The 15452-nt window shown below is 35.5% G+C and overlaps 2 protein-coding genes across 2 annotated transcripts; both read left to right on the top strand.

Moving 5' to 3' along the window:
* Positions 1 to 4684: 4684 nt before the first annotated feature.
* Positions 4685 to 9032, top strand: LOC126603522 (iron-sulfur assembly protein IscA, chloroplastic). Its single transcript, XM_050270398.1, has 3 exons — positions 4685 to 4916; positions 7072 to 7290; positions 8747 to 9032. The coding sequence occupies exons 1-3, from the start codon at positions 4757 to 4759 to the stop codon at positions 8887 to 8889; spliced, it is 522 nt and encodes a 173-aa protein (XP_050126355.1). The 5' UTR covers positions 4685 to 4756; the 3' UTR covers positions 8890 to 9032.
* A 1190-nt stretch (positions 9033 to 10222) lies between these two features.
* LOC126603521 (probable ATP synthase 24 kDa subunit, mitochondrial) lies at positions 10223 to 15405 on the top strand. Its single transcript, XM_050270397.1, has 7 exons — positions 10223 to 10389; positions 10665 to 10758; positions 11054 to 11198; positions 11977 to 12087; positions 13968 to 14114; positions 14669 to 14791; positions 15052 to 15405. Exons 1-7 carry the CDS (start codon positions 10351 to 10353, stop codon positions 15113 to 15115), a joined length of 723 nt encoding a protein of 240 aa, XP_050126354.1. The 5' UTR covers positions 10223 to 10350; the 3' UTR covers positions 15116 to 15405.
* The last annotated feature ends 47 nt before the right edge of the window (positions 15406 to 15452 follow it).

Below are 15452 nucleotides of genomic sequence, written 5' to 3'. Positions count from 1 at the left end.
CAGTCATTTTCTTATTTGCTGACTCAATCGTCAGTAAATCAATTGCAAGTTCCAGTGTAAGTTTTGCAATAAAACTTATTTTCAAATTATATTTGCATTATTATTTTGAATTCATTACTTTCATTATGAAGAATATTTTCGTAACAACTGATTTTAAATGGCATTAAATCCTTACTCATAGTCAATTCATTGAATATCTCAAATTCAAGGTAAACACATACCAATCATTTGTTCAATTTGATGAGTAGACTTTATATTATATATTTTACCCTATTCTTAGTATATTTTGGTTAATATTTTGGAAGAATTTTGATACTTTGAATTGTATTTTTAATATAGGACTTTTGACTTCCTCTGGAGCAAAACATGACCAAATGGACGAATTTTGGAGTAATAATTTTGGAATAATTCCAGTTGGAGGAAGTTTATGAGTTACTTAGCTTGATCATATCAAAATTTGAGATTTTTCCACCAAGCGGTTAGTTTTTGTCAATAAAATAAAGGAGTGATGCGTGGTGTTGGAAAATGACGTTTATGGGCTTAAATAGCGTTTTTGGAGCCTAAGATGACCTCGGATGGTTTCGTGACCTTCTGGAGATGTGTTCGGAACGTCTTGATCTTTAAAAACAAGCTATCTTGGGCCGGATTTGGAGGAGATCTGAGGCTAAAACGTGGCTGGACAAGTATTTAGCAGATTCTCCTAGTTTAATTAGGGTTTTATTTTGTAAGATATTTTATTATTTTTCTTAGTTTCCTAATTGGAATAAGAGACCTATGTTTTAGAGCTTGTGGATGGCTTAGCAAATATATTGCTTTGCCGTTCTTAGTTTTTTTTCTACACTTTCTTTTATGCAACTTTGGAGACATAGAGCAATTGCTAAGGTTTTTGGAGATTTTCTACTTTAAGGTGTTTTCATTCTTTTTATTTTTCATAATATTTCCTATGATTTCAATTATGAATATGTGTAACTAAGGCTGGATTTTTTTGCCAAATTGCCATACCAACCGAATTGCCAACCGTGCCATACCGATTTTGTGCCAAATTTTTTGTGCCAACGGTAATGGTACGGTATTGTACCGTACCGAAAGTTCGTGGTACGGTATTGGTAATGGATACCATTACCACAGTATTACCATACCGTACCGAAAATATAATATAATATATAATTTATATAAATTATATAATATATAATTATAATATAACACATATTTATAAATTATAATATATTTTCTTTGTTTGTTAAATGGTTTTCAACTTTAATTCTTCTTGCTACTAATATGTTTTCTTCGTTTGTAATATAGGCTTGACACAAACTCAATCTTCTACAAGTTCAATGCCTCCTCTAAAAGCTTCGACATCTTAAACTTGAAGAATTGATCAATGAATTTTACCTTTTGAAGTTTAGTTTCAATTTTCCTTTGGTTTGAAACTTTAACTTCTATTTGGATTGTTAACTTCTATTTGTTTTGGTTTGTAACTTCTATTTGGATTGCAAGCTTAATTTTCATTTTGATGCATAATTTGAATTATTGTGTGTGTGAATTATGAATGATGAATAATAGATGAATTTAGGCTACAATTTAAATTACTGCTTTATGTTTCCATTCTTTGTTTTAGGCTTATAATTTTCAAGTAATTCGTCAACATTTCATGCGGCTGTAAATCCATTTGAAGGTGGAAATCCAAAATCCATTTGGGCACTTGTTATGAGAATTTTCTTCTGTCTATGCATTTGGTTTATATATCTTTGTCTTATTACAGAGGCACAAAATATGAAATGTTGAACAAAGCAAAAACAGATTTTGTCTCAAAATAAAGTGGCAATTACCATTGCCATACCATGTCAAACGAACATTTGGCAATACCGAATTTCGGTATACCGAAAGTTTAGTATGGTAATGGTAATAGATTTTACCAAACCCAAAATTTGGTACGGTAATTGGTACGAGGGTTTTGGTACAGTAACTGTACCGAACCCACCCCTATGTGTAACTAATTTATTTTGCTAGAGCGAAGCCTTAAGCCTTAGCATGAATATGTTATTTTTATTTAAGGAAAACTAATGAAAATGACTTGAAAACTTTGAGTTTTAATGATAAGGACAAAATAAAGGGTAAAGTGAATAGTACCAGGATTGATTTTTTAGTGTAAAAATGTGGTTTTTCGTTAAAGTGAACAGTACCGGATGCTTTTCGTTAAAGTTCCCTTTTATTTAATTGCTTATGATTGATTACATGCACACTTTGAATTATTAATCACTGGTTTAAACTATCTAATTTTCTTAATGCCTAATCACCATTAGGATCTTTAGAAAAGTAATTTGATGCAATTTTGGTCGGAAGGTTCCCTGAAATTAACGCTAGCTTCTTGTGATTAATAATTGTAATTTCACTTAGGATGAACATCACGTTTTAAGGGTTGCATGGTTTTTCAAAGGGTTTTCATAGAGCATAATGAGTCTTTCATATTTAGATTTGATCCAAACGTCCGGACGAGTTGCATGTTAGACATATGTTCTATGTTGGAGGTTCCAAGTAAAATATGAATAAGAAAAATCTAACTTTCAAAGTGGCATGTGTAGATCATAAGTAATTAGTAAAAGTTCATGAGATTGCTAAGTGATGGTGGAACCCTAGTGCTTTCTTAATTTGATTTCTCCAAAACTATTTTCTTTTCCCTCCAGTTTTAATATTGCAGATTGTCTTATTTATATTAGTTAAATTCATTTTATTAAATTAGGCCATAAAAATCAATCACCTCAATTTTCTCCTTTACAACAATTAATTGGAATTTGATTTGCTTCAATTTATTTAATAATCCCTGTAGAGAACAACCTTGCGAGATCCGTTTATACTACAATAACCTTATCATTCTTGCAAGTATTATAGGAGTTTTAGCCCATTTACATGTGTAGTAAAATCTCTATCACAATTCTTTCTATTTGTTTATAACAATTGGTTTCATGGCATATTTAGTCCTAGTTATTGCCCTTAGTTTAATTGTCATCATTGTTATTAACATTAGATCTTCCGCCTCATTTGGTATCAGAGTCAAGTGAGTGGTAATTGAGTTAGCATCTTTATAATCCACATTTGTTCATCTTTCATTTTTCATTTTTCATTAATACTAAAGCTATATATATCGGAAGGAAAATATAAATATAGGGGGTTCATGCATCATGGAGAATGTTTTCATGCTTCATGGACATTTCAAATATCTTACTTTATTCTAAGTGTACCTGATTGGTAGAAAACAAATAAAAGCCTTTGAATTTTGTAGGACAAAGCCTCCTTCACGATTCTTCAGTTGCTTAGCTTCTGACAAGAGTGTGCTAATAATATGTTGTATGCCTAATTTATTGAACAATTCTAAGAGAATGGAGAGGGGGAGGCCAGAAAGAAGAGAGAGAAGAGAGAGATTTAATTGTGAGGTGTGTGTTATATCACCTTATTGTGCCTTTGTTTATAATAGTAAGATATATTAAATCTTATCCTAATAGGATTACAACTCTAATAGGATAATATCTAACTTAGGGAATATTCTAAGATATCACTAGATACTCTATGATTTATATAATTACATTTTTATTCTAAATATGACTACAACATAAACGTATTTTTCTTGATTTTTGATTTAAAAAATGAAAAAGGTTTAGCAAAATTAATAAGAGCCGTATCTATCTAGGGGTGGAAGTTTTTGCCAAATTATCATACCAACTGAATTACCAACTGTACCATACAAAAGTTGTGCCAAAAAATTTGTACCATTAGTAATGGTACGGTATTTGTACCACACCATACATTTTTGGTATAGTAATGGTATTCAAAACAATTACTAGTGGTATACCGTACCGTACCGCTACTATTAATATTATATCATATATTTATTCATTTATATATAATTAGGTATTATTATCATTAATATGCACTTTATATTCTTTTTCCTAGTCATTTATCCAATCATCTCACTCTCTAACCTCTACTTTCCAAATAAAAAAAACCTAAGTCTTCTTGCGCTGCGACTCTTCATCTTTTCACTCATTTACCACCGACTTTATCTTTGTTGCTCCAGTTCCGGCGACTCTCTCTCTGGAGTCATCTCATCTTCTCCTTCATCAAATTGGGATGTCTTTCTCCCTAACTTCGTCTATCAAGTTAATTTTTGTACAATTTTAAAGAACGTAGAGATGAAATTTAGGAATCTTTATACTATTTTTTTTAGGGATATTGGGTTCTTTCAGCAATTCTTCCATCTATTTACTTATTATTTCTTAAATGAATCCCTATAAAATTCTCATAATTAAATAAAAAGGTTTTAGAAACCCAAAGGGAGTGGCCAAAACACGTTTGGGCCTTGAATTGGGTTGGGCAAAAAAAAATCAAATTTTGGCCCAAATAAAGTAGTAATTATCATTACCATATCATGCCAACCGAACTATTTGGCATACTAAAATTCGATGTACCAAAAATTTGGCACGACAGTAGTAATATATTTTGTTATATTAAAAAATTGTTATGGTAATTGGTACATGGGTTTTTGAACGATAAAATACCATCCCTATATCGATCTGCGCAACAACTGAATGCATCACTCACTCAACGAAAACCATCAGATGATTCGACGGCTAGGATCTTTCTGTTCAAAATCTCCCAACCTGAGTCACAGATATATAACAACATATTTTCCGATTCTATAAAATAAAGAAAACGAAGAAAAGGAAACCCCGAGAAAATCAGTTTCACTTCTTCTTCTACGATGGCGCTGTCTGCAATTACCACGCACTGCCCATCTCTTGTTCGTCTGCCGGCGAACGCCCCTTCAACCTCCTTACCTTCTACCTCAGTATCTTTTCGGTTTTCGTCGATCAGCCTCAGCCGTAGAAAACCCATTTCAATTCGATCAACTTCAATTTCGGGTATTTTGTATTAAAATTTGTCTTTGTTTTTTTTTTACTCATTCAGTTTGTGGGTACAATTTTTTTTTTTTTATTAATTTGCTTCTGTTTTGAATTTGATTCGATTTGACTTGAAATTGATCTGAGTAGGTTAGAAATGGTGTTCTCTTTCTTTTCAATTTCATCAATCATGTTGTACAAATGATGCTGTTTGAATTTTGGGTTTTGTACATGGTATGCTCTTATATACCTAGTGAACTAGAGTTTTTACTAGCTGAACTTGAGCCAACTTCTGGTTGAAATGATTTGAGTGTAGTTTGAGATTGTTGTGTTGAGTCCTGTGATAAAACAGGTTTAGTTTATGTTGAAATATCATTTCTGAGAAAAAAAAAAGAGTTTAAATATCTTGTTGATACATAAAACCGAAGGTCTTGAAACAACGTAAATCCGATCGTAAATCTGCAAGAAAAGTAAATAACACAAGATGTATCGTGGTTCATCCCAAAATTTGGGCTACGTCCACACTGATATTGTATTTCTGAGATGATTGCGAGGGAGAGAGTGTGAGAGCCTCTGTCATGAGAGTGAGGCTCTGAGAAGGGGTGAGAGGGTCTAGGAATTGGCCTCTTCCAATTGTGAGGGTAAGGGCTCCTCACTTATTATATATTTGCCTCTTCCTTTATTACATAATTACATTTAAATTCCCATATTATTTACCATATATTGGGCCTCAACTGGACCTCATGAAAAATACTTGAGGGACTTTAGCCCAACATTCATGTATTGAGAAGCAAGCCCTTATTCTATAAAAGGGACTTCCTCACCATCATTAGAGAGCATCAAACTCTAGCCCATATTTATGTATTGAGGAGCGAGCCCTTATTCTATAAAAGGGACTCCCTTACCTTTGAACACCACAAGCCGAGCTAACCAAGGCAACATAAGCCACAAGCCGAGCAACCTCACAACATGTGCTACATCTAGTTAAGCCTCATTTCACATTGAGCGCGGCCTCATATCGAGTATTCAGCTCTAGACGACATCTAGTTACTTCGGTCCACACATGGACTGAATTTCAAGTCTCCAGCCAAAAGACTCTCTTGAAGACTTGGGGGACTACTGTTTATATCATACTTAGGATCTCCGTATTTAGATCTCGTATAAATACTCGGGGACTTAAATGTAATTATGTAATAAAGGAAGGGGCAAATATGTAATAAGTGAGGAGCCTTTGTTCTATAAAAGGACTCCTCACCCTCACAATTGGAAGAGGCCAATTCCTAGGCCCTCTCAAAGCCTCAATCTCATGACAAAGGCTCTCACACTCTCTCCCTCACAATCCTCTCAGAAATACAATATCAGTGTGGACGTAGCCCAAACATTGGGGTGAACCACAATACATCTTATGTTATTTACTTTTCTTGCAGATTCACGGTCAGATTTACGTTGTTCCAAGACCTCCGGTTTTGTGCATCAACATATCTCGATCCCACTCCAACTAATACAGAGGTCATTTGTGATAAAACTAAGGTTCTAAAAGTTGCTAGTCGGGCGGTAAGCTGGGGCCTAGCGCCTAGGCGGACTAGATGGATTTAAGTAAATCTATTATATTTCGTGTAAATAAGTGTCTGTTTATACTTAAAATATATATAATTTCATTATATAACATTTATATTATGAAGTATTGGAACATAATGAAAACATAGGGAACATGCATATAATGTGTATTCATTTAAGTATTCAACAAGTCTCTTATTTATTGAAAAAATAAAATGCAAAATGAAAGTTATCTATTTTCTGTTTAAGTAAGTAGCAACCTAAGCTAGTGCCTAGGCAGGTCTGGGCGGACTAGGCGGGCGCCTGGGCGGTCAAAGCGGGTGCCTTAGCAGGTCTAGGCGCCCTTTCTTAATTTTCAAACGCCTAGGCATTAATTGGGGCGATGGTCAACCGCCTAGCGCCGTCTAACCTAGACGGTGCTAGGCGGGGATTTTTAGTTCGGTGGATAAAACCCGACACTTGGCGGACTAGGCACTGGGTAATTACCAAGTTGGGACAATATCAATGTTGTTGAAAGTGGGCCTTTGGCCCTTCTCTCTGATAATTTGACAGTTTCTTCTCCAGTGATTTTTACGTTTGGTTCATAATCCAATGGTACTGAGATTTGTTTGTGTTTCAGCTGTGCCAAAAACCGAGGGGCTCACACCTGCAATTTCACTTACAGACAGCGCATTGAAGCACTTCAATAAGATGAGATCTGAACGCAGCGAAGACTTATGCTTGAGAATTGGTGTTAAACAGGGTGGATGCTCAGGCATGTCTTATACCATGGACTTCGAGAGTAAAGCAAATGCAAGGCCAGATGATTCTATCATTGAATATAATGGCTTGATTATGGGTAAGTCTGTATATTTTCGTTCTCTTTGTCATGTGAGGCAGGTGCTTATTTGTGACAGATAATCTATCTGTGTGTTACTTGTTGTATTTTAGTGTTATGACTGCACGACTTCCACTCTCAATTTTAGTAGCCTTGTAGATGACCGATTGATTGTCCATTTACCTGAGGGTGCATGTTGAAGCATTCTCATGAATATCTTAAACTGTATAGACACTTTCTTTCTTTCATACAAAGTTATCTTTAGGACTTGCTGTATTCATGTCAACATTTGACAGTCTGTCGTTTTTAAAAACCAGCATTGCTATGTTGAATATTCCAATCCCAATGCAGTTTTTCATGGAAGATCTGAAATCTACTTTTTATGTCTGATCACAGGACGCGAATAATAATCACGAATGAATTCCCCCATCAGTTTATGTTGTCAAAACCTAATTATGTTCCCATTGCCCACAACAAGTTGGAGGGCATGAAAAGATGAATCCCATGAAGTTCTAAGGGATTTTATTTGAACCTTTGATGCAGGACAATAGGAATAGATAGGAATATAGTAGATATCCGGACTCACTCTGGCCTTTGGCATCTTAACAATGGTTTGCAATCGGATGCAGGACAATAGGAATAGTTAGGAACATGGTAGACATCTAGACTCACTTCAGCCTTTGGCATCACACAAAGGTGTATTGGAATTACTCCAACAGACAAACTAGAAAAATTCTGGCACCACACCTTGGCATCACATGGAAGGTGCCTTGGGATCACCCCGAGGTTGCTGTGCCTCACACACAAGCAGAAAATTCAGAACTTCTTTTCACTAACAATGATTTTAAAAGCTTACACAGTATCCTTTCAATAGGTTAACTGTTACATGAATCACAAAAGATCCACATTAATATACATGGGAATTCTAAATACTAATTTATGACACCTAATACATTAGTCGTGTAACATAGAGTGACTAAAATACAATAAGCGTACAAAGTACATGTGTAAACTGCATTTATTAGGGAAGGAACTACAAAGACTAATTATCAATTTCTGACCTTGGCTCCTACATCAACCTCTATTTGTTGGCGAGGTAATATCTGCTTATGATGATATTATTTCACAGGTATTCCCTTTCCAAAGAAAATCTCCACAACTACTTCTCAACTAGTCAAATTTTCTCCTTGCCCCATTTTATCAAGATTTGGGCACCATTTTCCACTTTGCCTAATAGATCTACTCGCTTAATGTGGCCTTATGCAACAAAAAGCTTGTGAGCAGAAGATGTTAAGTATATGTGTTTTACATTCTCTCTTGACCATTCTGTTGTCTGGGTGATTGATTGTATTTCGACTATTTGACACATTATGCCATGCCATATTACATTGCACTGGGTTTGTTTGGATTTTTCTCAATAACTTATGCATTGTGCTTGCCAAGGATGCCTCAACTCCGGTTTCCCCTTGTTTTGCAGTTTGTGATCCAAAGAGCCTCCTGTTCTTGTATGGCATGCAATTAGACTACAGTGATGCTCTTATCGGTGGAGGATTTTCTTTCAAGAACCCCAATGCTACACAGACATGTGGATGCGGTAAATCTTTTGCCGCAGAGATGTAGCATGACGTACATGGAACCTTTGAATAGAATGAATAGAATATGATTAAGAAAACTTCCAGTGTGTATTAACGTAGTATGTTGCGCTACATGTTTCAGTGATGCACTTAAAACCTCGTATTAATGTCAATTGCATTACTGCACAAGTCTGCATCCAGTTTTTTGTATTTTATTTCTTCCCAGTAACTCTCTCACATTCTTCTTGTTAATATTTGTTCCGGTCATCTGGAGCATAAAAAGGAACTCTTGTGTAAACCAACTCTCGTGTGGTTTACACGAGAGTTCCTTTTTGAGAGCATTGCCCTCAGAAGATTCCTCCTACTTCATTACTCCATGTGCTTGAAGTAGATGGATTTCCCAATCAAACATCACGTTCCCCCAACCTCTGTAATAGCAATTAAAGTATAACAACACATCACCTCTTCTTTGGTTGTTAAAATTACATGTTGGAGGCTAGACTATCATTAGTAAGTTGTCAATGATTACATCTTGAATATAGAAATCTAGTGAATCTTTCTAACAGGTCCATTCTGCAAAACTTATACTACCGAGTGATACGTACCATTATATTTGTACTTGAATGTTGGATTGTTGTTTATAATGTTGTCAAGAACTTGCACGTCACAAACAAGAAAAACTTAGTAAAACCAAAGGGGAAGTGTTATAAGCACTCAAAAAAATCTCATTCTACACTCCTCATAACTCACAAGTGTATTTTTCTTTCTTAATATAGAAAGTTTAGAGTGTATAATGAGATTTTTTTAGTGCTAATAACAATTTCCAAACCAAAATACTAAAAGCCTTACATCTTTGTGCATACCGTCTCACAAATGACCTTAGATAGGCCACCGTATTGTAGAAAAACAAAAAGAAAAATAAAGTGTCTTGTGGACACGTGCACAAATGTTTTGATAGTAAATCATAAAGCAAATATATGATAATAGAAAATTGTTATTAGTACTATAGTCCAGCAATCAACGTGTAAGATTACAAATTCTATTAGTGCAAATGACGAGTTTAACTTATATTCTTTTAGATCACTTAGTATTATGTTCTAGCGATACTCCTCTACTTATAAGTGAGAGGTCTTAGGTTCAATTCTCATCAAAAATGAATTTGAACCACATTATTACTAGCCCATTGTGAGAGTAAGCTCACCCTCTCCTCTTAGTGTAGATAATATCGGTTGTTCAAAAAAAAAAAAAAACTTCTATTCTTTTAAAAAAAATTAGAAAAAAGAAAGAAAAATAAAATCGTATAGCAGTGGCATTGTGGTAAAATACCAGAGAGACTACGTCCTCAAGTGAGCATCCAACGGTCCAGGATCCAGATATAGGCAGAGGAATTCGTTGTCTCTCTCATTCCCTCTCTGTACACTTCTCAGAGCTCAGAGGCCTCAGAGCAATCAAATCAAAACCCTAAATCGAAAACGAACAGGAAGAATACGAGGACTGAGCTACGATCATGGCCTTCTCTTCCCGCCTCTTATCCAAATCAAGACAGGTCAGTCACTCGATCCTCATTTCTCAATTTTCTTTCTTTAGCTGTTTGGCTTCTGAGAAAATGTTTGAGATAATTAGGGCATTTCAGATCTTCGTTTTTAACTTTCTTAAAATTATCGCGTATCAGATGACATAGTTTGCGATATACTGTAATGTGAAGTTTTCGTGATCCGAGAGATGATGAATATGCGAAATGCTTCGGGGGTGTTTATCTCTGGATAAATGAAAGCCAGGGATTCATGGATTTTTGTATTAATTTTCTTTGTAATGTTTCAGCTGTGTGGCAATGGAGTCATTCTTCAACAGGATCGCGTTATTCCGGTCCGTTATTTCGCCAAGGAAGCAAGTCGCCCCGTGCTAAAGGGTGATGGTGAGTCAAAATGCTTGGCCGTATTTAAGAGGTTATGTGATGCTATTCATTGTGATTTGCAAGGTTAACGTTGAGAACAATGGTTTGCTTTACGCCTTTCACAAATTTACATTGGTTTTAATATGTGAGTGCTATACAATGTTAAGTTCCAAACTTGATATCTGGTATTTTTGTGTCTTTTAGGTAGGATGTATTTATGGGTGACTGGCTATCCATTGTTGATCTTATTTATGTCTTTCCTTTGTTATTATTTGAGGAAACCTTACTGAACATTTCTTACGTTTGAGGGGTAAAGAGATGCTGAAGAACATCTTCTTGGATGTTAAAAAGAAATTTGAGACAGCTCTTGGTATACTTCGCAAAGAGAAGATCACCATTGACCCAGAGGATCCAGCTGCTGTTTCTCAGTATGCCAAGGTCATGAAAACCATAAGCGAGAAGTGAGTTTTTTTAACCCTTTACCAGTATATTTCTTAGAGTAATATAATTGCTTTATTGTTGTACACAGATGTGCCTATTTGTTTTCACATGTTATATAATTTCACATTTCGTGACAAATATATAAACACAAGGGATGGCAGTGCTATGTTTCTAGAATGTACATTATCTTCATTAGTAATCTTTTTGTATAGTTTTTACATGATATACTGATACAGTTTACAGAGGAAAGGAGTTGTAGGTAATGCAAATAAGGAAATTGACAGGGAGGGGATGATAAGGGAAAAAGGGTATGGACAATCAATATTTGTGATCAACAGTGAAGGAACCTGAACCATAGCATATATAATATATGACCCCCTTCTTAAGAGTAATCCCATTCGTTGAGAGTGATTCATTGTTCGAGGCACTCTTCAATGAGGTTTAATAATCCAAACCATCTAGTTTACAGATCTCCATCTTAGAATCATCTGTACAAAAAGTTACTCAAATCCAAATTCATTTGACCATCATGAACATTTAGTAATTCTGTAACTCAGAAGTGGATAATTTACTTTTGACTTCCAAAATTTTGTATTGTTACTGTAGATCTCCTTTTATCTTGTGCTTTTATTTCCATTAACTTCTACTGGTATTATATGACTCAGAAATGTAGATAAAATGACAATCACGTTAGAGGAGGGAGCTTATGCGCTGTTCTGTGTTTTTCTTCATCAGATGCCATCTTTCATTATTTTAACTTTTTTGAAGTGGTTACTAATGCATTTGTGTGTCTTGCAGGGCTGATTTGTTCTCAGAATCCCAGCGCATCAAACACACCATCCAAACCCGAACACAAGATATCCCAGATGCTCGAACATATCTGTTGACATTGAAAGAAATTAGGATCAAGTACGTGCTACTCTGTTCTTCAAATTGTTGAATGTCCTTTGTATAATGGGATTAATGTGGTTTTTAATTTTTGTGCTTATACTCCATGTTGTTTCTGTTATTACTCATGAGGCCTTATTTTAACATAGAGTAAATTGTAGCAATGGTCCCTCAACTTTAATCAAATTGGAGCAATGGTCCCTCAACTAAAAATTCATTACCATTGGTCCCTCAACTTATCAAAATGTGTAGCTATAGTCCTTTTCAACAATTTTGTCAAAATTTTGTCAAAATAAGTTATGTTGGAATGACCATTTATACAATTAGGGTCCCTCAACTCATCGAAGTGTGTAATTATGGTCATTTTCGTCAACTACGTCAAAATTTTTGTCAAAACGAGTTATGTTGAAAGGATCATTGCTACAATTGGGTTAAAGTTAAGGGACCATTTCTCCAGTTGAATTAAAGTTGAGGGATCAATGGTAATGGATTTTTAGTTGAGGGACCATAGCTGCACGTTTTGATGAGTTGAAGGACCAATGGTAATGGATTTTTAGTTGAGGGACCATTGCTCCAATTAAGTTAAAGTTAAGGGACCATAGCTGCAATTTACTCTTTAATATATAGTTTCTACCAAATTTAGTGTGATTGTCATTTTAGTGATCTAAAGTCAGAAACAATTACCTTATTCTTTTGGCCATTAATGCTATTAATATTTGTGCTCATCCTACATGATGTTTCTAAACACTGAGTAATGTTTAGGGGAAATTTTGGATAAGTTTACTAATTGTGATTCTGTATTGAGGGGATGTATTCTGGGAATGTATATTTGGAATAAGTTCCCAAGAAGATAAGGTGGAAAGGCTGGCTGGTTCTCAGGCGGTGAGGCGACTGGGAGCGTGGGAGGCCAGTAAACAGCAAAGTCGTCCTTTACACAATTTTTTGTTGCGCAAGATATCATGAGAGATGCTTGTGGGCTGAGTTGGGAAGGAAAGAGAGCACTTAATTAGAAGCGAGGTAGTGTCTTTAACAATGCAGAAGGGCGGTTTATGTGTAGTGAAGTTTTTGTTAAGATACAAATCACTAAATGGTTGTGGCCTCTTTCCTTAAAACGAAGCTTTATGGTATATGATAAGAAGAAGCATGCATGGGATTCAAGAAGATGGGTGGCATGCAAAACCGTCTTTCAGCTGGGACTATGATTTAATGAAGAACTTAAATGGTTAGAAGGCAAGGAAGATGGCTGATTTGTTCTCTTCTTTGGAGATTTTTAATATTTTTTTAGCAATAGAGCTGTTTCTAGTATGTTGTTACTGGAATCAATATGTTGTACCTTTCTTTCGAAGCCTGTGTGACAATGCCGGTGATAATGCCTTCTATTCTTACTCCTCCATTTGGAAATCAGAGGCACCTGTGAAGGTGCAGATTTTGGTCTAGTTGATTGCTCACGGGAAAGTGAGTACATGTGATAAGATTGAAATGCAAAGACCAAAACCTTGTCTATCACCTTGCACCATGTGTGGAGGTGAAAATGGTCTATTCACCATTCTGTAGACTTCAATTGTGTTGATCCCAGCAGGATGTCAGGCATGGTTACGCAAGTGGCAGAAGTTGTGGAGGGGCTGATTGGAGGAGATTGAGGAGAATATTATATTTTGGACTTAGCTTTGGGCTACAATAACTTAAGCATCGTCTGATTGCCTGCAGTGTAATGCTAAAATCTAGTTCTATGTGGTGGTATTGTTTTGGTAGGATTATATGTAATGTAAGATGGATTTTGTTTGAGTACGTATTGTCATTTAGGGTTTTTCTGTTTACGCATACGTCTGCCTTGCGAACATCCATACTTAACGCTTTTACCGTTACATTTGCCAATTAACTTATTTCTTTCCCTTTTGCAGGAGAGGTCTCACTGACGAATTTGGTGCAGAGGCTATGATGATGGATGCATTGGAGAAAGTCGAAAAGGAACTGAAGAAACCACTTTTGAGGAGTGATAAAAAGGGGATGGCTGTTCTCATGGCAGAATTTGAGAAAATAAACCAGAAGTAGGTGACAGATGTTTTGCCTTTTTTTTTTTTCATTTTAAATAATGTTTTGAATACAGAGCAGGACACTCGATTAACTTTTATTTACACCTTTACTCTACTTGCATAGTCTTAAGTTCTTGGATCACATCTTTTCATGGTTAATTGCGAACTCTCATATAAAAAGTAGTTTCTGCTAAAGCATTGATTTGTTTTTTCCTTTTAGATTTTAGACTAAAACTGCATTGCCCTGTCTAATCCCATTGTTGACATGCTGGGATTTTCAAACAATGTTCAATCTCAAGCTGATTTTGGCTGCACTATTTCCTTCTTGCACTCCACCACCAAACCCGGATACTATTTTTCTTTTTGAAAAAATTGTAATCAGCGGGGTGAAGTTAATCTTATTTATGATGGTCACAATTGTAATCTGGGGATTGTAAACCCCTTGTGTCTCAGACTCCAAGTCACTGTCCACTGATTGGTTTGCATATGGCTAAACTCTTGCTTATCGTATTCTTCCATAGCTGATATGAGATACGAAATTCTGATCTAGTCTAACCTTGTCTTTTAAGGCTTGGAATTCGTAAGGAGGACCTACCAAAGTATGAAGAACAGCTAGAACTCAAGAAAGCCAAAGCACAGCTGGAGGAACTTAAGAAGGATGCTCTTGAGGCAATGGAAACTCAGAAGAAACGGTAATTTATCCTTGTCTTTGCCTACTTCCTCTTTTGTCATGTATGTTTTTTTTTTTTTTGCAGCTCTAAACGATTGAGGGTCGATATGGATTCAGCATACTGTTTTGTTTAGAGTTGGAGATTGAAACATTTGCTTGCAGTCTCCTAACAATATATATTTTTGAGTCTTTATTATCGTTAAATTGGCATTGGTGAAAATTAGTCGATGTAACTTGCCTTTCACAGGACTGATATGTAGTTTTGTTTTGAATATTTGTCAGGGAGGAATTTAAGGATGAGGCAATGGTTGATGTGAAGTCGTTAGACATCCGAAACTTCATCTAAGGATCTGGGATTGCATTGAGAGTGGCTTGTTTTGAGATGAACCAAATATTTTGGTAGAATCTGGAAACTGATGACTTAGTTGGGGGTAATTGGGGGAATAATCCTCCTGTTTTAATAAGGCTCTGATTGGTTTCGACTTTGCAGTGCAATTAAATCCATGAGATTTATGCGCGCTTTTGTAATTTTTCAGATTTATTAGAGTATAATACTTGCTTTGCCAGGTCCAGGTGAGAACTGGGAAGCTGTTATCACTATGACCAATTTATAATTATATTTTGGAATTTTTGTTCCATGGTACTGTACAAATACCATTTCATTTTTTTAGAACAAGCGATGT

This window comes from Malus sylvestris, chromosome 15, assembly GCF_916048215.2.
Source record: "Malus sylvestris chromosome 15, drMalSylv7.2, whole genome shotgun sequence".
In the NCBI taxonomy this organism is placed as follows: Eukaryota; Viridiplantae; Streptophyta; class Magnoliopsida; order Rosales; family Rosaceae; genus Malus; species Malus sylvestris.
This window is presented reverse-complemented; position numbering and strand designations above follow the sequence as displayed.